The sequence below is a fragment of the Microchirus variegatus genome (assembly GCF_963457635.1).
Source record: "Microchirus variegatus genome assembly, chromosome: 20".
In the NCBI taxonomy this organism is placed as follows: Eukaryota; Metazoa; Chordata; class Actinopteri; order Pleuronectiformes; family Soleidae; genus Microchirus; species Microchirus variegatus.
Genome location: NC_139821.1, coordinates 5,788,321 through 5,812,306, shown reverse-complemented (window position 1 = coordinate 5,812,306; position 23,986 = coordinate 5,788,321). Strand labels below are relative to the sequence as shown.

Genomic DNA, 23,986 nt, shown 5'->3' with positions numbered 1-23,986 from the left:
CGCTCAACGTTTTCATTGACGACTTATAGGTGCACGTGCTATGCTGTTAAGAAATGCATTGGTCCAATGTGTACAACTTAGGGGTTTCTTGGCATACAGTGAATTAACGAGCCAAATATATGTTTGTGTAATGCTGCGTTCCAGAGCCCATCCAAACCAGCTGGACGTGGGGCTTTATCCTACCTCCAACTAGAAAAAATGACATCGGAGAATAATGGCGGCGACTGGTATTTTCTACCGTAAAAATATACTCATGACGTTACATATCGATATGTATCGCTTCTACAAATACGGCTCGCTTGTGTATGTAAGTAGACTGAATTGCCGGCAGTCAAAATGCATCTTCAAACATAAATCTAAAGCGCCTGCGATCGTCCATGTTTTCTAACATTCGACTTCAATTGCTGGAACGCTTTGAAGTAGGAGCTAGTACAATCCAGGTAGGATAAGTCCCACATCCCATTTGTTAGGATGGGCTCTGGAACGCATCATAGGTGTATAATCACTTTAAATGTAATTAAGGCAAGGGTCTGTCCTTACAGAGGCTGCACTGACTACATATTAAAACTGATGTAGTCTTCTGCTTTGAAAAGTGAGGCCAAAGAAGTTTGCTAATAGCAAAAATAACTGGGGTTTGAATCAAATTCTATGTGGAAAATAAGCCTTTAGTTCTCACCCGACTTACAAAGTCACTACTTTTTCCTGAGACAATGTCTCAAACGCTAGCTTTAGGGTTGATTAAAGTAAACTATTTCTTGGCATTGGTCAAACAGCAAATCTCCAGAAGATTACAGTCATTTCATACCACATACGGTCTATGGGATTCTGTCATCTTGTGCCACCAGCAGCCCAAAATGATAAACTAACCAAAGTGTGTGTATTGCATTTTGAAGCAGGAACATACCACGCAAACGTAGAAGAAGAACATCATCCTTTCTGGTATATGAAGGCCACCATAGATCCCTGAAACCCTTAGGAAAAGCAGGGGTGAGCAGAGGTGTCCTCCCTCTGTTACAGTCTCACCAGAAGATGTCACTATTTCTTACACAATGGACCTTTAACTCACTGCTTTGTGACTCTCTTAAAAATCTTCGACGAGTTTTTCAAACAGGTACAGGAAACGCTCCTTCCTGTTCATGTCCACGACGCGTGCGTCTTTGCCGCCGTGTTCCGCGTCCTCGCTTACGCCTTTCGGAACGGAAAGTCTCTCCAGTCTGGCTTTCTCTCGTTCCAAAGCCCGGCTCTCTCTGCGCAAATCATCCCTGTCCTTCTCGAGCGTCACCCTCTCCTTCTCCAAACCGTCCTTCTCTCGCTCAAACGTCACCTTCTCCCTCTCCAGCGAGGCTCGGTCTCGCTCCAGAGTGGCCGCCTCCCGATCCAGCACTGCCCTCTCCCTCTGCAGCACCAGGCACTCTCTTTCAATCAGCCCCTTCTCCCTTTTGATGACCTGTTTTTCACTCTCCATGACATTCCACTCGTCCTCCACCTCTCGCACGACGCGATTCATGTCCTGGCGTCTTTCCCGCAAGACCTCCTCGTCATCTCCGCTTAATGTCACTTTTACCTCGGGCTCTTCTTCTACGGAGGCTGTAGGGTGCAATGTTGACAGCCTCCTCTTCTTGGGTTTGGAGAAGGTCGAGAAGTTGCATTTGTCTTTATTGTGGGGTAAACCATTAAGCAAATGGCCACTGCCTTCCAGCCGCAATATGGCTTCATCCATCTGTCTAAAGTGACGCCACATGTCGGGGAACACTGTCACCCTGTCTGGAGGGTTCTTCAGCTCCTGAGGAGACAGAGATCAAGTCATCAGGTCAAAACTAAAGCTGTCAGAAGGTTTTTGTTGAAAGTAAAAAAGAGTCAAAAGTAGCAATACTTTGTATTTCTTCCTCAGGTTTTCCCATTTTTTGGATGCTTGACGATGGGTCATCTTGTGCTGCAATCCCATTCGCTTGAGGATTGCTCTGAAAATATAACAGAAAAATATTTGTAGAATATTTTACGAATTGTATTTGACTACCACACTCAAGTGTTGCTACGTAACGCAATTATAAAGTATAATTAAACACAAAAGGCGACAAATGGAAAATCAAAACACTTGTTAAACAAGTAAAACCATTTGTAAACAACACTGAAACATGTTGAGTGAACTTTAAAACATGTGGAGAACTTCTGGAGAATTGTAAAATACAGATCAGAGTGCAAAATGTCCCATTATCAGAGTACTTCCTGTTCCTGTTTCAACATTTTCTGACTTAATGACTGTACCTCCATGCCGCCATGGTGGTGTTTCTTTTTCCAGAGAAGAGGTAATCGTTCAAAACCCTCAGATTCACAAAGTCTTCAGTTTCTTTAGAAGTCACTGAGAGAGAGAGAGAGAGAGAGAGAGAGAGAGAGAGAGAGAGAGAGAAAGATGAGGGGAAAAATACAAAACATTGCACTCACATTTGCCGCTGAAGTTCAAAATCAGTCACAAATAAAAACACAAGCACTGCTGTCTTTTGTCAAAATGTGAGAAAAATTGCGTAAAAAGTCAATAATGTGTTTGATATGTATATTGCAAATTTGCATTTTTATTATTTGTTGTTTCATTTCAGGATTAGTCTAATAGTCTAAAAATAAATGTTATATATGTATATACATGTATATATATATATATATTTATTCATATATATGTGTGTATATAAATACATATATATATATATACACATACACACATATACATACATATATATATATATCAAATTGGTATTTAATAGCTACATTTCAGAGGACATGTGTATATTGTGCTTATTTTGACATTAGAATTGCACTCAGTTTGTTTGTTCCTACTTCATATCCGAGTGTAGGCTTTACACTTTTACAGCAAATGTTGTGTTGCACTGAATTGTTTGTTTACTTTTAGTTTGTTTCGCCAAGTTTAGTCTACAAACTACACAGGCAGCACGCGCCCACTGCTAATGTAGGTTCGTCTCCTGCTACCTGCCTCACTTGCTAGGTGACGAAGCTACCGAGCACAATATCCCCCCGTGTTTTCTGACGTTTATACTCACTTTTATACGTATTGTCCGCGGGGCTGATATTATTATAGGTGGTGCTGGTGTAGTCGTGGTCCCGGGTTTCCATTTTGGCGAATATAAAGCGTTTTAATTTTAGTTTCGGCCTTTTTTACGTGTCCTTCGTAGGTCGTTCTTATCCAGAGGAACCTACATTCTTCTTCGCATGTCTTTTAAGGGTCCTCCTGCTTCATATCGTCGCTTGTTATCAGGACGCGCCAGTGTCATAAGCAGCTCACTATCGCCTACCAGTGTTTGGGAGTGCGAATTGCACTACATAATATATATATATATATATGTATATATATATATATGTATATATTTTTAACGTAAACTTTTGATTTGTTTTATTTGAACCCGTCAACAAACATTTAATGAAGATAATATATTTTATGATTATTATTATTATTATATTATTATAAGCTAAGTAAAATAAAGTATTACATTTAAACTGCAGTAATTAAAAAAAAAAAAAGATAAGGTTTATCCAAAATATATTTTAAGTTATGAGTGGAGGTGATGCATCTTTTAAAAAAGTAATAAGTTTCGATGAATTAGTAGATTGAGACTAATAAATATAATAATAATAAATACATTTACAACTGCTTTTGTCTTTATTACTAAGATTTTTGTCAAGTCTGTAACATTTTTAGCACAGTATATTGTTTACCTACAAAATTATTATTATTATTATTATTACTGGTTCATCACCAGTGCACTTACCTCTTTTAACCCCATCTCCAAAGATGACAAAAAAATGTAAACATGCACCTTGCAAGTGTTCGATTGTGTACTTTCCTTTATATGTACAGATTCAACCCCCTCAGAGACGAGCACCTCAACACACAAACACAGGCCACACAACACACACAGAAGACAGCAGTAGAATACAAACAAGTCTGTAGAAGAATAGGAATTTTGTTTTCTGCTTTGGGGTTCTGCCAGGGTAATATACTCGGAAAGAAAATGTAAAATGTGCAACAGTGCGTGTTGATCTTACGCGTTAGTTTCCTGTATGACCAAAATTACAAAAAGCTCCACACAGCCATGCTGCTGCAACATGACACAAAAAAACCACAAGTAAATCCAATAAAAGACGTTAAACTTCTTTGTGTTAGCCGTGGAGTTGTCAAAAATCAGCAAGACTAATAAAGTTTCTGTCGGTGAGTGGAGATGAAGGGATGGACACGTCGAAAAAACCAGCAGTAGCCAATCAAAATCTACCAACAAGGATTATTGCACATGACTCACCTAAGGCCTCTTCACCATTGTTGCCAGAACATAAAAACGCACGGGTCCTCACAGGGCAATAGATTTTTAAATAAACTAACTAAATATTTACACTTCATAAGTATAAGTTGCCAGCGTTGGTCCCGTGACGGCTGAAATTAAATGAAAAACAGAAGAATCTCCTTCAAACCGTACAAATCAACAGAAATTTCACAAGAAGTAAAACATCCACATGGTCACAAACACATCGGTGAAGTTCAGTAACGCAGAGCAACAGAGCAAACGCCAAACAGCTGATTAACGGGGGACATAATACTTGAGAAACAGATGAGCGCATGTGAACATTAGCATCTCGGCACGGATAGCTTCGCGGAACACATTCTAACCCACCGTCAGCCACGCAAGTCATTCATTCTTTATTTTTTAGAACGGTCAGCAAACTCTTCAATATCAAACATGGACTGTATATAAAAATGGACACGGCCGCAAAGTGATTTCTTGTTGTTCAGCATTGAGATTTGCAAACCGACCCGTGTCACTTTCTGAAATTGGAAAATATTTGTGATGCTAAATCACCATAGACTTCCTTAACCATCCATCCATCCATCCATGATCTACCGCTTTTTCCTCCACCAGAGGGTCACGGGGGGTGCTGTGCCTATCTCAGCAGACATTGGGCGATAGGCGGGGTACACCCTGGACAGTTCGCCAGTCCATCACAGGGCCACATAGAGACAAACAACCATTCACTCACACACTCACACCTATGGTCAATTTAGAGTGACCAATTCACCTAATCCCCATATCGCATGTTTTTGGACTGTGGGAGGAAGCCGGAGAACCCGGAGAAAACCCACGCACACACGGGGAGAACATGCAATGCAAACTCCTTGCAGAAAGGCCCTGTTTTTAAAAAAAAACATATAATAATTGGGCATCTTCTTCTACTTTAGAATTTGGAAGTAGAAATACAGAAATAGCCCACAGGGGGCGACTCTGCTGGTAATAACAAAAAAAAAAAACTGCTTGAATGGCAGTCCACGGGAAAATTCGCTTCTTCTTCCCACATGATTTATGAAATAATGGTTCTCAATCTCTGTTCGTGTCAATTTTTTTTGTAAATCTCATGTTCCGATTTAAATCAAAATCGATAACGAAATACAGCAAACACGAGCGTGATTGACAACTGGTATCGTCCAACCGAAGACTATACGTTAAAACTGTAACTTTTTTTTTATACAGTGTGTAATCTCAAATAAAGTCATGAAAAAGAGCGAGATTTGCGGCGCGAGGACAGACTGGATTGACTTTTGTTCTCAACAGGGAAGCGCTGCAGACAGACGGACAGAGACACGGTTACCATGGCGACGGACTGCAGAAGGGTTATTACTCATTTGTCCCCCCCCCCTCCCAACCTGCAGCTGCTTTGCGGTCCACCTTTGTTTTGGTGTGTGAATTTGTTCTCGAGCAAATCTGATTGGATTAGAGCTGAACAATAATCTGAATATCCTGTTTGTGGGGGGCGGGACAACCAAAACTATTTGTTTAACTAAGAACAAACAAATGAATGTTGTTTGGAATGGTAAGAGATACTATAGTTAATGTTCTGATGGTGTCATACAATGATGATCATCTGTGATAGTTAAGTAATTGCTCAAATAAGAAGGATAAAAGTTGCAGAAGCTGAAAGAAACTGAAGTCATTTTTTTTCCCCTTCCAATTCTGACGTGCGAACCCGATGCAACTTGTTTGACGCAGGCGCCCAGTCCACTCAATCATTCATGATATGAACACAAAACCTTAACCTTCAATTACAAAATGATAGGAAAACCGAGTAGCGTATAGAAGAAGTTTCTCTAGTCTCTCCAGTTAAACACAGATGGAAATATAGGTGCAGGTTAATTTGCCAGCAGAATGTGAGAGAGAATCAAATTTTAAACCGGATAAAAACACAGACAGCAACAATCCTTGAAAGGATTTCATATCTTCACATTCAATAAATCAGTGTCTTTTTTTTCTTCTGTCCCAAAGTTATTAAAACAATATACATGACCCGGGCGTCTTTTCAGTTTGACTTAGCCAAACAAGTCTTTCAGGTCATTGTTGACAGACGCACCAGGTTTCATATTCGGGGCAGCGGCGGGTTGAGAAAAGTTCTGCGGGCTGAAAAAGGGGTTCGCTTGCATCCCAAAGCCAGCGGGCACTGCCGCACCCTGCATCTGAGTCTGAGGGTTCTGGCCTGAACCAAACTGACTGAGCCAAGGGGAGTTGGGTCCAGGTGCAGCTGTGGGACCCAGTTGGTTGAGGGTGACTTTGGGTTTGCTGGATGTAAAAAGATTGTCCAAAGCCGACATGTCCGGGGCTCTGTTTGTCTGTCCTGCCTGATTCTGTGAGATTGTACCAAAGTTTGGAGTGCTGGTGGTGGTGGACATGCCGCCATAGAGGCCCGGCCCGGGGGCCCGCATGCCCATCCCACCCATGCCTCCTGTCTGGAAGCCCATGGGTGAATTGAAGCCATTAGAGACTGGGGCACCCATAGAGCCAACCATGGGGCTGGAGGTGGGGAAGGCAGCGACGGTGGTGCCCTGCACTGGAGCTGGTCGTGCCGTGTTGGCCAAGGATAGGTTGTTTAGTGATGTCATGCTGCTGAGAAGGCTACTGCTCAGATCCTTGGTCTGCAATAACGAGAAAAAACAACGTTTTGTAGTATGAATAAATAGATAAAACAACATAATAATAATATGAAGTAAACATGAACATTTTTCTTAGAGTTTTTTCCAAATTTACTGTTTACTGTACAAATATTACAGTTTTGGTACCTACCCAAATTAACCGTCATCTATTTTGATAAATGATTAATCGATCTGAAGCTTTTTTCATGATTAAAACAAGATTTCTGATTGTTTCAGCTTCTGAAAAGTGAATATTTTCTTCATTTCTTTGCTCCACAGATCAAAGAAAATCATTAAAAACCAAATGATTTTGGTTTGTGGACAAAACAAGAACATCATCAACATGTTTTAATGTTTCCTGACATTTTATGGACCAAACGATTACTCGATTAGTCGTGAAAATAATCGACAGATTAATCGATCATCAAAATAAGCTCCATTTCCAACATGCCATCAGTCTGTGGGATGGAGCATGATTTTTACATTATTTCTGATAAACTACACCTATCATATGATATGATATATGATAATTAATACATGTTTCTGCTTTGTTCTTTTTATTATAAGTACTTTATTGCCAACACAAGCCTAAATATGAATGGAATAATTGGAAAATAAATCACTAATCACACGCAACAGCCCTGCAGTTTTTACCCGAGAGTTGCCAGAGGCGGCTGGTTTGATCGTCTGCGGCGCTAATGGTTGCTGGTTCCTCAGTTTGACTGCTTGCTCCTGCTCCTTGGCCAATCGCTGTTTCTCCTCTAACGTCAGAGACATCTGAAGGGATTTGACAAAAGGGGGAGAGACCATGAACAAACTCAAACTACACGCAACAAGTGAGCACATGTGATGTGGGAGGATTTTCATACTCGATTAGGCTGCGAGGCCGTCGTCGCAGAGCCATTCTCTTTCCCGTTAACCCCTGTGCTGCTGAAGATATCGTCAATCTGAGACAAAGAGAGCATTTTTTTATTTTTTCAGGATCTTTTAAAAAGGAAAAATAAAACATTTGTTTGGCAGTAATTAGTACAGTGTCAGCATATTTTCTGAGTCTCTCACCTGGCCGCCAGAGCTTGGTGGGCTCTTGGTTTCCTCTGATTGGTTCCCTGAGTTTGAAATGTTCATACTCCTGTGAGAAGAGAAAGGGTTTTGAATGAAAGGGTTTTGAATAAAAGGCATTTACACAAGAAATGACTGTTGATTCCTTCCAATTAACCCTGAGGTCTCAACCCAATTTATATCAAATATGTCCATTACTATTCATGAGAACTTGACTAATATTCTCAGTCGCTCAGAACGCATGACGCCAGCACACAAACCTCTGCTGCTCCTGCATGATGTGCAGCTGCTCCAGCTTGGTCTTGTGTTCAGCCTCCATGCGACTCAGCATGTCCCGTATAACCACCATGAACGCGTTAAACTGAAACATAGAACGTTTCAAACCCCCTCTCCCAAGTAAATATTGTGAAAGAATGGTGCTTTTAATGAATTCATCTAAAACGTACTGTATGTGTGCGCGAGTACGATACCTGATTCAGGTTGAGGTTGTTGTCTATACTCAGGGAGACGAGGTGAGGCAGGGTCTTGGAAGCAAGGTTCTCTTTGGGAATGCCCAGCTTCTTGTGACTGTAGGTGCATTTGTAGATTCCTTAATTGAGAGAAGTAAGTAGTAAGCAAATAACCAGTCATAGGCAGCTCAACTGTTAAATTCTTTGAGTTGTCTAATATATAATAAAAGTGCATACTATCGTATCTGCTTCCAGAGGAAAGTTTCAACTCTGTATCAGACGTACATCCCTAAACATCTATACCACACGACCATTCAATTTCAAAAGGCATACACTTGGCAGTGTAAGCAGGAAGCCGAGTCTCTCCTCTGTCCTCTGCTGCTGACTTAGTTTCAGAAAGAACAAGGCGATCAGAGATGGCAGACTTCCCCCCCCCACTCACGCAACAAGCCTCTGGCGGCCTCTGCTGGTCAAATTGGCAAGTGCAAGTGTGGAAGCACAAAAAAAACAGACAGACAGAGCAGGGACTGAAACTGCAAGCAAGTGTTAAACAGAGCTTTTTGTTCACAGCTGATGGTCAAGTTGTGGCCTTTAGAACCAATCAGGAAGTGACTGCGGGGAAACTGTATTTGTCCGTCCAGACTAAAAACACGGCTCTGAAACACCGGAACAGTGTGGATTACAGGTGTGGCAGAGTTAATCTGGTTAAACCGGATGGATTGAGTCAAGTGTCCTTACCCAGAATGCCCATGAGGACTGCTGGTTCTCTTGAGGGGATCTGTTGCAGGAAGGGCAGGATCTCGTCAATGACGAACCACTTGTCGAGATACTCCAAAATTTTCCCCAGACACACCAGAGAGTTCACTCGCACCTGTGCAACAGACACAAAAACGAGGGCAAAATTAAGGACAACAAAAGAAAAAAAAAAACACAATCATAAAGTGGTGAAGTAAAGAAAAGACTCACAGCTAATGAGGAGGTCTGTAGGCAGGCTGATTTGATTTTGGGGATGAGGGAGTTCTTCATGGATGGGTAGTCGATCAGGTTGGCAAACGTCGGAATGATGTTCAGGCACAGCTCCTACTCAAATACCAATAGAATGTTAGAAAATATGACATAAGTAAGACTTTTAAGTAACTTTTATTGTTCCCTCCTGTACCTGGATCTGTACAGAAGGAGCTTCCAGAGCCCTGTAGACCATAGGCAACACACAGTTCTTGATATCCCCTTCGGGTGTTTTGGTCAGCAGCAGGTCCATCTTCTGCAGGAAGATCAGCAGGATCTGCACAACGAAAAAAGACCCAGTTAGAAGCAAGAGAACACTCATCTAATGTTGCGCTTGTGAGTATAGTGGTAAATGGAAGCGAGTGGAGAGACTCGGTACGTTTACATGAATTCAAGGACAGTAATGGAAACGTACCGAATGTGATTTTTAGTTGCTCTGGCGCAGCGTTTAGTGCAACACAACCGACAACACAAACATGTACACACACACAAAGCTGATGTAATTGGAGCCTATGCACAATAGAGACCACTCACCATATTACTAGCCTGAGGAGGCATGAGAAGAAAAATACAGAGAAGGAACAAAGAAATTCATGCAGTGAGAAATTGAACTGTAAATGATTAATATCAAACAGACAACAGTGCAGCCTCTTGAACAACCAGCTGGAGTTAGACATCTAGGTTGTATTGTGTGTTTCTACCTGAACTGGCTCTTGCTGCTTGAAAACTGGCGTGAGGTCAGGCAAGATGAGACGGATGTACTCTTCCTTCGTACAGTCTTCAGCGATCAGCAGCACATTGGGCAGCACGAAGGGAACCATGTCCGGGTTGACAAACTCAGAGGTCAACGCCGGCAAGATTCGATAAACCACGACTCTCTGTGGAAAAGTAAATGGGGATGAGCTCAAAAAAAAAACACACCAGCTGATTGTGGTGAATTCAGGATAATAATAACTTCATTTGCAGCAGTAAGAAAGCCTTAGATCATCACTTTTTGAACACTTAGATCAGTCTGTGCAGAGAGCTTACACTGCATCTCCTTTACCTTGGGCAGTTTGGGCAGCACTTTCGGGAGGCCTTTGAAGAACTGAGACTTCTGCAGGTTGTCTCTTTGAAAGAGGGAGTCAAAGTACTGAAGAGTAACGGCACCCACGTCGTCAAAAAATGGCATCTGCCGTGCACAGAGACAAAAAAAACCATGGGAAATAAGAAATATACAGAAAGACAAACCTGGACAAAACGGTCGACTTAATACAAATACTACTGCAAACCTTGGTCATCTGGTCAGCATCAGGACGGACGTTGGGTGTGACACTTAGCAGCATTTTGACATGCTCCCGCACAGCCTCAGGGATTTTGTTAAGCAGCGTTGGACTCATGGTGCTCAGCTATGATTGAAAAACAAAAAGATATAACTCACACAAAGGCCGAGTTGAAGAAATGACAAACCCCTTCAAGATCATGACTCAGCTTCATCTAAACAGACACGAAATGTTTAGCCCAAAATTTAACTTGCTGTCATTGTTGTCACCAATCGTGGAATACAGCCATTATTAAAGCTCCCATAGAGTGGTCATATCGCGTTATATCGAGTTATGGAGGTCTACTTGCATACATTAACTTGTTTTTATGGTCAAAAACCTCCTCGTTGCTGCAAACCAGCCGATCGAAATCTCTCCTCACTGAAGCTCTCGTCAGCCACGCCGTTTCAGACCGAAATCTCACCCCCAGAAGACAGAGCTGTGTTGTGATTGGCCAGCCAACAAGAGCTTTTCTCAACTCTCTTGTGATTGGCCAGGTTCCTGGAAGTGACGCAATTTGCACGTCAGCTCTCAGAAGCGGAGCTCCCCCTCTGGAACGCCGGATGCACTGCTACTCATTATCAAAACATTGTTAAATAGCTTCGTCACGACTCCCCGCCGTAGTCCCTCATTGAACCGGAGTCGGACCCAGAGTCAGAAGACACTGTCGCAAGTGAAACACCTCCACAACGGATGTTCTTCTTCTTCTTCTGCGGTTTAATGTACGCAACCAGACGTGCCCGGACTAGTGCCCGCAACAGGAGGATCTGCTGTTCAGGAGACGGGATCGTTGGGCCACGATTCCAGACTTTTTCAGACTGCTTGCAGAGGCTGAGAATACAATAAAACCCAGCGTTCTCAGCAGCGGCTGAACAGTTTAGGGCTTCATAAACGAGGTAACGGCGCAGATATACACCAAAAAACACCATTAATTGGAACTTCCGGTCTATGGGAGCTTTAATCACATGTCTGCAGCAAAGCCGGGGAATACTGGTGACAAAAGACAGCACTTTTTGTTGGGGTAGGCATACAGTAGCTACACAACATATTACTTTGGATTCAGTTCATCTGGATAAAATCACATAATCCTCTGTTTGAAGTGTGCCCCTTAAAAATGCTCGTTAACCCTCACAAGTCTCCCTACCCATCTTCCCCTAAACCCTCCACACAAAGGAGCAGCGGGCAAAGCAGTAGTAGCAAGGGTGTGAAACAGGATGGAGCCTGATTTTAATTATTAATTTGTCATGCGTCCACATTTAGCACTTAGCCCACTTACCTGGTCCAGCTGCCTGCTGAAGCTCTTAAATATGTCATGTTTGCTGACTTGGAAAACAGGCTTGCCCTCGTTGAAGATGGCGTGCATGACAACACCCAGTGAGTACATGTCAGAGGCAGAGTCACAGCTGACAGACAGGATGTACTCAGGAGCCAGGTATTCAGGGTTGGGGAGGCAGAGAGGAGGAAGGTTGGGCTCCCATTCTTTACATGTGTACTTCGGCTGGAGGAGGAAAAGAAGGAGACAACCAGAACATCAAGATTCACTGCAACACCTCAATTTTGTAGACGTTCCCCGAAGGTGGTGAACCATCAACGCACCTCAGCTTCTGTGGGGTTTGTGGAGGAGATGCTAAAGTCAAAGCCCATGATCTTCCATGCACCACTCTTATTGAGGATGATGTTCTCTAGACACAGGTTTCCATGTACCATTTTCACCCCGCTGTGGAGAAAGGCCATGCCCTCAGAGATCTGGAGAGAGAAAATGGAGGGAAAGGGAAATTCAGAATGTGGCTGAGAAATGTATTTCCCCATTGTATGGGCACAATATAAAATAAAACATGTAGAGCTGCAACGAACGATTATATTCGTAATCGATTAATCTGGCGATTATTTTCTCGATTAATCGTTATGTCCGTAAAATATCAAATGTTTTTAAAAAAAAACGTTGATCATGTTTGTCAAACCTGGAAATGACGATGTTCTTGTCCACAAGCCAAAATTGTTCAGTTTTAATGATTTCTTTGTTATGTAGAGCAAAGATTTAAGAAGCTGAAACAATCCGAAATCTTGTTTTTTATAATGAAAAAAGCTTCAAACCGATTAATCGATTATCAAAATAGTTGACGATTAATATAGCCATTGATTAATTGTTTCAGCTCTAAAAACATAATTTAAAAAAGGCTGTGAAAACAGTAAAATAAGATAAATTGTGACTGATGTAGTTGATGAGACAAAGCGGAATGACACTTAAAGGTGAAGGCATAGACTCTGGCTGGTTAAATTGGCTTTGACAAACAACAGCATGTGAATCCACCCAGGACAAGTACAACAATAAAGTACAATGCTTTTATTATAGTTTTTTCTTGTTTTACAGTGTCTTTTAATTGTGTAACAACTGGGTGATCAGTTGATTAGTCAACAGATTGAAAAAACAAGGTAAACAGTCTGACAATTGGATATATTTTAAGATAAAACACCCACAAATAACTGGTTTCAAATGGTGACTATGAAGGTAATGGTATGGTTCTCGTGATCTGGTAAATTGTGCCAGGCGACTTGATACTGCGTTAAGTTTATTTTACGATAAAACCTCTCCGCACTCTTACCTGCAGCAAGCCATACTTGATCTCCACATCAAAGAGTTTGTACTCCTTGATGTCGTTGGGCACTGGGCTGGGCAGATTGTCCCACTGGCCCAGCACATTGGACAGGCTTGCAAACACCGGCTCTGTACAGAATGCCAGGCAGTCTCTGTGGTCAACACACAAGAAAGATAAAATACATAAAGGACATTCTGGGTGACCAATATTTACACTGTGAATGAATTAGAGTGGTGACTCATTCAGTGTGTGTGTGTGTGTGTGTGTGTGTGTGTGTGTGTGTGTGTGTGTGTGTGTGTGTGTGTGTGTGTGTGTGTGTGTGTGTGTGTGTTACTCACCGTGACTCTTCCAGAGGATGCTGCACAGTCAGGAGACGCGGGTGACGCAGTCTGGTCAGCTGTTGCACCCCTTTTTTCAGCGAATCAACGATTTGGTCCTTCTCAAATTTCTGATACTTGTCCACCATCTTCTTATCAAACACAAACACTGCCACTTCCTGGAGGACCAAAGACAACTCAGATTAAACCATCTTCATCAAGTTTCACAGTCTTTAATTTAGATTTGGTCCAATAAGTGGGCAAATATTAAGACGCACCTGCTTGGTGGACTTCTTGGTGCCATTGTAGATTCTCCAGCACAAGCCAGGACCCCCACTGGCAATATGTCGTCCAACCTCAAACTCCCGTGTCACTGGGTTGCCCATGACTGCGCTGGTGACATCTGCTGTCACTTTAGTGACAGTGCTTTTAAGCTTGTTCAGCATGGACTCCATGTTCAGGCCTGACCTGGCACCTAGGGAAAGAAAAATACAGTTAACTCGGGTAGGTAAAAAAAAAAAAAGTTTTTGGTATCACTATATGAGACAGCTGTGGCTTAAACCTTATTCAGTCTAAACATTTCATTAGTCACACACTTCATTGCACTTGCTAGAAAATCTGCACATCAACCAGCATCTGACTTGTGATGAAGAGAATATACACCTCAATAGACCCATTTGCCACCGGAATTATGAAATGACTCAGGATATATTCATGCACACCACAGTGAGACTCTCTTATGAAATACTTCAGCTTCACACACAAAAAAGGAAGTCTGACAAAAGAAGATGTCAGGCAGGCCACAGTCTCCTCCTTGTTTGTTTTAGTTATCTTCAGTAAGATTGATGTTAATTGCAGGATACAGAAACAAGACAAAACATGCTCAGCACTATGTCATTAGTTTATAAACCAAGATTGCGTTTTCTGGCTTCCTTGCTTCATATAACAAAGAAATCTGATTCAATTTTGGTACACAATTAAGGTGTACATTAAAATATGTAGTCTATAATTGAGGATTAAGGATTGGGTTTGGGATGCTATAGGCTTAGTTTGTATTCATATAAGGCACATCTAGTACCTCAGCAAAACATGCTTAATTCAAAGAGAGGCATGACAGGATTTCTTCAATGATTTACTCAGCAGTGAGGGGATAGTCACTATTCATTTGTCAACACTGTGACATAACTGTGTCACTGCTAAGTGTTTACTTTGTGATGAATACAATCTAAATTTGCCAAAGGCACAGACCTATGACAATAATATGTGATTTAACAAATATTCCTCTGTGGACTGAGGCAGTATGATAATTAAACATCTATTTATCCATCCATCTTCTACCACTTTATCCTCCACATGAGTGGCGCAGGAGGCGCTGGTGCCAATCCCAGCTGACATAGGGCAAAAGGCCCTAGAGGTCACCACACCATCACAGGGCACAGAGACAACAACCATTCAGTATCACACTCACATCTCAGGTCAAGAATCCCCAGATCTGCATGTTTGGAGAACATGCAAACTATTATAAACAAAAGTGCTTTACAGATACAAAAAACACCTAATAATACAGAACACAATCATGAGAACATGAGACCCCATCAAGCAGCACTAAGACATATTACATATATACATAGACATAAAGACATATTAAATCAATGTAAAGTACCAATGATTTGTCCACAAACCAACATTATTCACTTTTAATAATGTATTTGTTATTTAGGGCAAATAAATGAAGAAAACATTCACATTTAAGAAGCTAAATCAGAAATCGTGTTTTGATGATGGAAAAAAATCTTCAAACAGATTAATCGATTATCAAAATAGTTGACAAAGAATAGTTGATTTGATAATCGATTGATAATCGACTAATCGAGTAATTGTTTCAGCGCAAGGCTCACAAAAAACACCTGCACCACTCAACCTAACTAACAACAGCTAGCATGTTAGCCACATGATACCAGACAGTTTACCTGGTTATATTTTACATGCTGCCCGCGTCAGAAAGGAAAAAAAACACATCTTAGCTTCGTACTAAAGCGTTCTTTTAATGTATTATTCCTCGCTTAACCTGAATGCAGTGTCTAGTTGCGAAACACATCCATGTTGGCCAAGTTAAGTAGTCTTGTTTAGCCTGTACCGGATACTAGCACAACACAATGACACCGTCGCCAACAGCAGCCCCAACTAAATCCTCTATTGAAGCCTTCAAACTTGTCAGAGTCGCGCAGAGGGGCTGACAACACCGCCGTGGAACTGTAAAATGCGTTTTAATACAAACAGACCACGGTGTATATGCCTAGCCAGGCTAACTAGCCAACAACACGTAGGTACACAGCCCTGATTGTCTTAATCATTACGACACTGTGACACAGTCTACAGCCTCTTACCTTTGGATGAAAATAGCTGTCAGATATTCTCCCTACAGTGTGTGGACTCCCTGAAGCAGTGCTGTCAGTGTTGGCTGTTAAACACAGCCCCCCATGTCTTCCAGTAGCATACGAAATTAGTTAGCTCAGTGCGCTAGTGGACGAATTAGCCTACTTCCGGGTTTTTTAATGGCGTCAGGTGTGTCGACGTCATCTGACTGTTTCCTTCACTAAACAAGCCTCTCTTTTTTTAACTATTAATCGCCACGTTTGACTATCTAAAATTATGAAATGAAAAGTGCACTACCACTGAGCAAAACAAATCTCCCTAAAACGACATAATGTCTATCATAGCAACAAAATACATGATTTTTAAGATATAATTCATTTCAGAGGAAACTGATGCACTAAAGAACTGAATGATCAGGACCATTTTGTTTGAAGACTCGATCAAACTTTTATTAGACCAGAAAATAAGGCAATCTTCACATTATAAAGTGCATTCTAACGTACATTAATTCAAATTATTTTGAAAAAAAAGAATTAGAAAATGTTTTGTCCCTTTAAAGATTAAAATAGTGGCTTTTTGTTTAAATCCTACACCGTTTCAGTTGGTTACAGTTAAATATCCATGATTTTAAAATACTGCACATTAACCTGAGTAGTCTAATACACAAATATACTTTTAAAATTTTGAATTCATTTAGCTACATTAGTGGTGATTTCTTAGCTGCACTCAGCACAGTCCACTGCAGTAAATTTAACAAAAACAACCACAAAATGGCTGCTTTAATATTGTTATTGATCAATGATCAAATTGATTGAACACTAATGCCCGAGCTAAGTGCACAGCATCACTTTTGACAAACACAATGTCATTAACGAAGCACCCATCAACCCAATGGAAATTGCAAATACACCTGAAAGACATCCCAGCATTACATTATCTGTGCTTCACCTCAAAAGCAGCTACTTTACAGTAAATGTTATTCCAGTGATTGCTTTGACCGTGATTCATAACTTCATATTTCAGATAAATAAAATCGCGCTGAAGATAAACTCCCTCTCCATTACCGTTTCATTTCAATAATCATAAAAATCAGTGTGATTTCCTACTTTCCCTCTTTAAACTACAGGTTTAGTATCGCTGATGATGAACTGTTGATTAACTAGTGCAAAACCAGTCACAACTAATTCCTTCACCAAAAAGCAGTGATTTGCTACTGCAGCCTTAAATTATAAATGCATCTATATCTATTACACACCAGATTGGATTAAAGGAATAGCAGTGAGCTAGTTGTAAAGCAATGTTGTGCTTCACAATATTAGTATTCCTCAGTGTAAGCAATGTACCTTCGACCAAACCCCGTGTGCCGCTTGTTTCAGAAGGTGCTGGAGAAATGCTGGAGGAAAACCACTGGGTGGTGCTTTTCAAAATCTTTCAGCAGCTTCCTCCTCTGCTTGACGGACATGTTCTTGCCGGAGGAAACGTCACAGAGGAGCTGTTTGAGACTCTCCAGGGTGGTCGCCTCACACTGGTCCTCGTAGACCTGTGGGGTCACCTGCTGGCAGAAGGTGAACACTGCAAGCAAGGCACATGGTTAGAATCGAGAAGGGTCCGTCTGCAATATGCGTAACATAAGAGTTCTGAACTAAAACTGAATTGGACAACTTTAAGTTTCACCCCGTGCTTACAGTCCTGCCCCCTTGTAGTCCCGCCCCTTCTTTTGCAGTTCACAAAACAGTGACTTCACTAACGATAAGCATAACCCATACCACGTTACACTTGATCTGTTCTTGTTATTTTATTTTGCCGACTTCTCGCGTGGTTCTGTGTGAATTGGACAACTTGAAGTCCCGCCCACTTGTGGTCCCGCCCCCTTTCTTGCAGTCTGCAGATGGATGTCCGGGTTTGGGTCATAACTAGGTCTACCACTTTTATCCTCCACATGAGAGTCTCGGGGCTGCTGGTGCCAAACAAAGAACTGCTCAGCCCTCGTCATTCCTTAATTTTCTTTATTCAAGTGTATTTTTGTTGCAGATCAGATCACAACACGAGCTCATTTTGGGACTGAATTGTCTGTCGTTTCTACAATAAATGTATTTCTTAGTTAACTGTCTGTATACGCACTTGTATTTATATTGTATTTTACTTACTGGGAAGTGAATCGGGGTCTCTTCCCTGCTGCATACTCCTCAGCGTTCTCCTCACAGCTTCAATGAGAGACGCAGGGGTCTGTGTTGGACAAGAACGGGCGAAGGTAGCGAAGTCAAGTTAATGAAACACACGGTTCACAGTTTGTGATTCGGGAGATAACAGGCGTACCATGAAGAGCTCGGTGTGATTGTCCATGAGGAAAAGAGCCAGGGTTTCACTCTGCGATCGACTTAGCTCGTGATTCTGCACAATTGCCTTTAGAAACGTGCGGCAGACCAAGGCCCTGTTTTCAATCTGCAATGGAAGAACACAATCAGACGTATGAACTGCTTATGCACCTCAACTGCAGTACAACATAATAGACCTAAAATTAAGAGCCCCTAAAGTCCTAGAGCGTGTTATTTTTAGTTTTACTTCTTAACTAGAACATCACATTCCCATTTCTAGGAAAACAGATGATAAAGCATGGCAGATGTGTTCAATGTTTTCCCACAATTAAAAAAAGAAAAGAAAAAAAACATCTTTCCAGGACTTTTAAGTGCTCTGAACAATACTCTGTAGCAACGCTGTGAGTTACTTGTTTTTGCAGACGACAGGAACCTGGGTTAGCTGCTATAGCCATGAAGGCCAATAATCTCCGCAGTTCGTCCCTCACGTTCGGCTCCAGTAGACGCAAACACAACTGTGAGGCTTTAACGGCATCCTGCACCTTTCCTCCATCTTGAAAGACAGAAGATGCGGTCAGTTCAGAAAAAAAGCGAGAACACCATATAAAGTAAAGGATGGCCAAATGAGTCCGTCTTCTACATTTTAAGATGATATACAGTAAGCATAGACTGTATGTAAAGATGGACGCAGAGTCTATGAGAAAACGAGTCTGCTTTTCACTTGATTTACAACATTAATAAACTTTTAAAAACTAAGAGTTAATGGCCTCAATTCCTACTTTCCTACATATGAGGGGACACCAGTGTGTCTCTGTACTAGGGCAGAAACAATTACTCGAATAATTGATTACTAAATGAATATATTCATGAACTATTTTGATAATCGATTTGAGGGTTTTTTCATTATTTCATTATGAAAAGAAGTTTTCTGATCATTTTATCTTCGTAAAAATGTGAATATTTTCTTGTTTCTGTGATTTTTGCTGCTTCTTAAATGTGAATATTTTCTGGTTTCTTTGCTCCATATAACAAAGAAATCCTTACGAATGGATATTTTTGGTTTGTGGACAAAAACAAGACATTTGAGAATATCATTATTTCCAAATCTCAACACTTCGTTTAGGGACCGGAGGTTTGCGGTCTTGTGTGTTTCATGCGTTCTTCACTAGAACATGATATTGATTTTCTAGATCATGTTCCCATTTAGAGGAAAATAAATGATAAAGCGGAAAATCTATGAGTAGACAACAAGTATTTGAAGTATTGATTAAAACTCTTACCCAGTAGATTCAGGATTGCCACATGGATATCTAGGTAGCGTCCCGAGAGAAGGGGGGCTTTCTCCTGTCCACTGTAGTACTTGGAAATAATGTCAAAGAGAAGTCTCTTTTGGTTTGCCATCTGCTCTGCATTCCCATCCTCCACAGAGGCACCACTGCCTTGGTTGAGCTGTTCACCTGCAAACACAATCAGCTGGTCAGGGAAGAGCTCCAGGCAGTCCGCTGCAGCCGACAGCCAGTCATCCAACCTGAGATCAAAGGGGGGGGGGGGAGAGAACAAAAGATAACTTTAGCCGAGCTGGTTAAGAAATTCATTTTGCCAGATCCATATGGTCCAATGCATGAAACGCTTTAACATATTATTTACAGCACTGACTGGGGCAGGCTGAGGGCATCGGGCAGCTCTCTCTCCAGGCACGTGTTGGAGAAAACCAGGTCCTGGGTGTTCAGGAGAGCTCTACAGGCCTGAGGCTGAACTCGGACAGGAGAGGTCAGGATGCAGTCCAGCATGGGTAACTCTACTATCTGCAGCAGCTGCAGCAGTGTCTGCTGCTTCCAAACCTCACCCACAACTGAAAGAAATAGAGGAAAAATAAGGGAGTGAATGAAATATATATATATATATATATATAAAATGAAGAGTTCTAGTCTTACCAGCTTTAGATAGAAAGGTGTAAGAAGTCGGGGCTGTATTCAAAGCTGGTGAAACACGTGGCCGCAGGTTGACGGTTTTCAGCAGCCTCTCAACCCTCGAATCTGACGGCCCAACAGCAAGAGGATTGGAGATTGTTCTCAGTTCATTTAGCCTGCAGAATAAAAACAATATTCTCTTCATTAAGTAATTACTAGGCACACACACACACTTATCTAGGGGAAAAACAAGTATCGCAAACAGATTTTGTATTTTGTGAAAAGGTCCTCAAAAGCAACCTGGAGCTCTTCCGTCTCTTAATCCCAAACTCCTCCGGTGGCACATTTTCCGTCACACTATTGCAGTCTGTCGCAGAAGATCCAGGCAACACTTTGTATTCCAGAAAACGGTAAAGGCTAGAGCTGTTGTCCTCAAAGGCCACTTCCTTGTCTCTACAAAACAGCTTTGTGCCAACTGGCTCAAACACCTTCGCCTCCATCAGAGCCTGGCAGAGTCGGGCAGCTTTGAGGCGAGACACTTCGCTCGTGCAAAACACCACATTCTGCATCAAGTAACTGAGCACAGCGTCCACGGCGTCCGAGCCGGTGAAACACTCGGCATGAACGCGTAGATGCCGCCTACAGCGGCGCACCTCCACCTGGGTTTGCAGGGCCTGGATGATGTTGTGCCACAGCTGGGTGGCACCAAAGGGGCCTGAAAATCCTATTAGGAGACATGACAAATGAATGACAACACATCTGCCTTACAGTTTAAGATAGATCTGTCAAAATCGCTCGACAAAGTTGATCATTCATTACTTATACAAAAGTAAAATATCATATAGCGCATAGCACATTTGTCATGTCTGACACACTATATTTGGCAGATTGCAGGTGTGTGACAGGTAACAAATAATGACAAATAATCACAGTAGCCATTTTGGTTTGTGGACAAAACAAGACATTCAAGAACATCATCATTTCCACGTTTGACAAACACTGGAACAACGTTTATTTGTTGTATATTTTATGGACCAAACCATTACTCGATTAATCAAGAAAATAACTAATCGATTATGAAAATAATCATTAGTTGCAGCTCTAACAACAATAAACTGCAGCATGTGTGAACTGCCAAACTTTACTTTCCATGTAAACCTGTCACTTCAGTCATTTTACGTGTGCTTTTGTCTTGTTTTTAAAGGAGCTATTATTATTGAGTTATTATATTATTTACTTCGGAGCTGGTATCTTATCTAAATACGCCATATTACCATATTCTCACTTATTAAGCCTCGTAAATGTAGATGTCCACCAACGGCGGTGATGACTAATGCAGGACACTGACCTGTCACCGCTGTCATTAGCAACACGCAGAACCGAGAACCGTCTGTCTGGTTACTTAACTTTAATGCTTTTATTGTCTGACGCAAAAACACATTTAGTTATTTCACTTGTACCGTACCATGCTGTATGTTTTCACGGAAACTTCTAGTTTGGCTGTTCAACCGTCTGAATCGTGGAGTCAAATCGACCGCCATTTTGAGCGCTCTGTGTGACGTCATCACGTTTGTTGTTCTTCTTCTTCTTGCTTTATGGCGGTTGGCAAACAGCTTTTAGGCGCATTACCGCCACCTTCTGAATAGGAGTGTGGGTCTGGATTCTACGACAATAAATTCTATGGAATAACCCTATTGTTTTCAAGTAATAAAGAAAATACTGGATACTGCAATATGTCTGTAGTATTCAGATTTACCTTTACTTTACTGCTAGTTGTTCTCTAAGTGTTTGTCGTTCCTGATTGTACTTAGGACCAGGGGCGATTCTAGAGTCAGTAGGGGCCGGAAGCAAAAATGTTATGAATAATCTTACACCAATGAAAAATTAATGAGTTCAAAATATATTTTGAAAACCTTGTAATTAAAAAGTATGTGAAACTATAAATGTAAAGAATAATAAAATACTGTAACTAGTTGTTTTTTTTTAAAACTATATAAACTTAGTAAAAAAAAAAATACATTACACTGTAAAGAACCCACATTATAAAACAATATATAGTATAAAATACTGTAAATAACTGAAAAAAACATATAGATAACTTCACACAGGTTAACGGGAGGTGGGGCCCCTTTAGGGAGGTTTCCTACTGAGATGTCATTGCAAATCGCCCATTGTTTTTTAATGGGGGACAGGGAGGCGGCTGGTCACTGCACATTTCAGTAAAAACAGCCCTCAGGCTCCAAGCAGTTGCCTGCCTTGCCTGTTCACAAACTGCGCCTCTGTTTAAACACAACAAACTCATGAAATACTCTCAATCCGTATGTTTTAAAAAAGTCACTTCATACTAAAAGCCTAAACAACTGAAACAAGTCAGTGAGATACAATAAAGGTCCCACTTTGAAATATGCTTGTCCATTCTCCACAGGTCAATCATGTCCCTCACAGGCTGCCAGATGACTTTCGTGCGCAAGTTTGCCTTCAGCTGCATCATGATGTTGTGTTTTGCTGGATTGTTCTTGATATATTACAATCCTGACATCAACTTGCCCACTTTTGCCATTAACATGGAGAGAGGTAATCACTCTTGTCAGTGTCCAGTGGACGCAGTGAAGCAGGGACCAGACCCCAAGTGTTCCTCAGAGCAGAAGATCAACCCAAATGACATCCAGAAGATCCAGGAGGATGCTGAGCCCGACACTGTTGTCTTGGTCTGGTTCTGGCCGTTTGGCGTGAGGTTTAATCTCAGCTGTGACACATACAATGTCAAAAGATGCCTCTTGACTTCTGATAAGTCTCTCTATCATAAAGCCCACGGGGTTCTCATCCACCACAGGGACATCAGAGCCAAAACAAACAACTTGCCAACAGAGCCTCGTCCCTGGTTCCAGAAGTGGGTTTGGTTTGATATGGAGTCACCAACGTACACAGATCCATTCCCTCACATTAGTGAATTATTCAACTTGACCTGCAGTTATCGCCTTGAGTCAAACATCCCTGTGCCTTATGGGCATTTGGAGGCACGAGCATCTGGAGAGGAGACTTTCCAGTTGCCGCCAAAGGACAAGTTGGTCTGTTGGATTGTGAGTCACTGGAATAAGCAACATAGAAGAGTTCACTTCTACAATGAACTGAAAAAACATGTGAACGTCACCGTTTATGGAGGAGCTTTTCGAAAACCCACAACTAAAGAAGAATATAATAACATAGTATCTAGTTGTAAATTTTACCTGTCCTTTGAAAACTCTGTGCACAAAGATTATATTTCAGAGAAGTTATACCGCCCTATGATGTTAGGAACTGTACCTGTTACTCTGGGACCTCCAAGACAAAATTATGAAGACCATGTCCCAGCTGATTCTTTCATTCATGTCGATGACTTTCCCACAGCAAAGGAGCTGGCAGACAGGCTACTTTACCTTGACCAAAATGATAGTGAATATATGAAATACTTTGAATGGGAAAAAAGGTATAGAATTATATGGCCACATTTTGGTAAAACACATGCCTGCAAAACATGCACTTACTTACAACAGCACAGAGGGTACGAAGCTTCTCGGAATCTTCAAGAGTGGTTCTGGGGTTAACTTGAAACTCCATGTTTGGTACCTACACCAAGAAGGTGTGTGTGAGTAGTATAACTCAAAAAAGTGAAATATAGATTTAATTTCACCTTAGGAGGAAGTAAAAATGAGTTGACGGAAT

The 23,986-nt window shown here is 41.4% G+C and overlaps 4 protein-coding genes across 4 annotated transcripts; 1 reads left to right on the top strand and 3 right to left on the bottom strand.

Moving 5' to 3' along the window:
* Positions 1–784: 784 nt before the first annotated feature.
* Positions 785–3,189, bottom strand: LOC310942009 (uncharacterized protein). The gene is made up of 4 exons (XM_083907278.1): positions 3,051–3,189; positions 2,266–2,359; positions 1,874–1,961; positions 785–1,783 (listed from the first exon to the last, which is right to left on the bottom strand). Exons 1-4 carry the CDS (start codon positions 3,121–3,123, stop codon positions 1,082–1,084), a joined length of 957 nt encoding a protein of 318 aa, XP_083763404.1. The 5' UTR covers positions 3,124–3,189; the 3' UTR covers positions 785–1,081.
* Positions 3,190–6,041: 2,852 nt separating this feature from the next.
* scyl2 (SCY1 like pseudokinase 2) lies at positions 6,042–16,127 on the bottom strand. Its single transcript, XM_083906540.1, has 19 exons — positions 16,071–16,127; positions 13,962–14,158; positions 13,705–13,862; positions 13,373–13,517; positions 12,366–12,515; positions 12,046–12,267; positions 10,740–10,856; positions 10,514–10,639; positions 10,170–10,346; positions 10,003–10,014; positions 9,623–9,745; positions 9,430–9,543; positions 9,202–9,334; positions 8,485–8,603; positions 8,275–8,375; positions 8,015–8,084; positions 7,825–7,902; positions 7,610–7,732; positions 6,042–6,958 (listed from the first exon to the last, which is right to left on the bottom strand). The coding sequence occupies exons 2-19, from the start codon at positions 14,136–14,138 to the stop codon at positions 6,359–6,361; spliced, it is 2,745 nt and encodes a 914-aa protein (XP_083762666.1). The 5' UTR covers positions 14,139–14,158; positions 16,071–16,127; the 3' UTR covers positions 6,042–6,358.
* Positions 16,128–17,431: 1,304 nt separating this feature from the next.
* depdc4 (DEP domain containing 4) lies at positions 17,432–21,825 on the bottom strand (the record flags this gene model as incomplete). Its single annotated transcript, XM_083906874.1, has 9 exons — positions 17,432–17,631; positions 18,207–18,285; positions 18,376–18,501; positions 18,785–18,927; positions 19,655–19,902; positions 20,031–20,226; positions 20,309–20,460; positions 20,585–21,008; positions 21,750–21,825. 9 exons carry the CDS (start codon positions 21,823–21,825, stop codon positions 17,432–17,434), a joined length of 1,644 nt encoding a protein of 547 aa, XP_083763000.1.
* Positions 21,826–22,716: 891 nt separating this feature from the next.
* On the top strand, positions 22,717–23,868 carry LOC310941589 (4-galactosyl-N-acetylglucosaminide 3-alpha-L-fucosyltransferase 9-like; the record flags this gene model as incomplete). The annotated part of the gene is made up of 1 exon (XM_083906775.1): positions 22,717–23,868. The coding sequence occupies one exon, from the start codon at positions 22,717–22,719 to the stop codon at positions 23,866–23,868; it is 1,152 nt and encodes a 383-aa protein (XP_083762901.1).
* Between the last annotated feature and the right edge of the window lie 118 nt (positions 23,869–23,986).

What these genes read in the sequence shown, in the direction of transcription:
- LOC310942009 (XM_083907278.1), bottom strand. Translation starts at nt 3,123, where the DNA reads ATGGAAACCCGGGACCACGACTACACCAGCACCACCTATAATAATATC. An exon ending in ACCACCATGGCGGCATGGAG is followed by an intron (nt 1,962 to 2,265) that starts GTACAGTCATTA and finishes TTATATTTTCAG; the next exon opens with AGCAATCCTCAAGCGAATGG. An exon ending in ACCTGAGGAAGAAATACAAA is followed by an intron (nt 1,784 to 1,873) that starts GTATTGCTACTT and finishes CTGTCTCCTCAG; the next exon opens with GAGCTGAAGAACCCTCCAGA.
- scyl2 (XM_083906540.1), bottom strand. Translation starts at nt 14,138, where the DNA reads ATGGAGTCCATGCTGAACAAGCTTAAAAGCACTGTCACTAAAGTGACA. An exon ending in CAAACCCCACAGAAGCTGAG is followed by an intron (nt 12,268 to 12,365) that starts GTGCGTTGATGG and finishes TTCCTCCTCCAG; the next exon opens with CCGAAGTACACATGTAAAGA. An exon ending in AGTCCTCATGGGCATTCTGG is followed by an intron (nt 8,604 to 9,201) that starts GTAAGGACACTT and finishes CTCTCAATTAAG; the next exon opens with GAATCTACAAATGCACCTAC.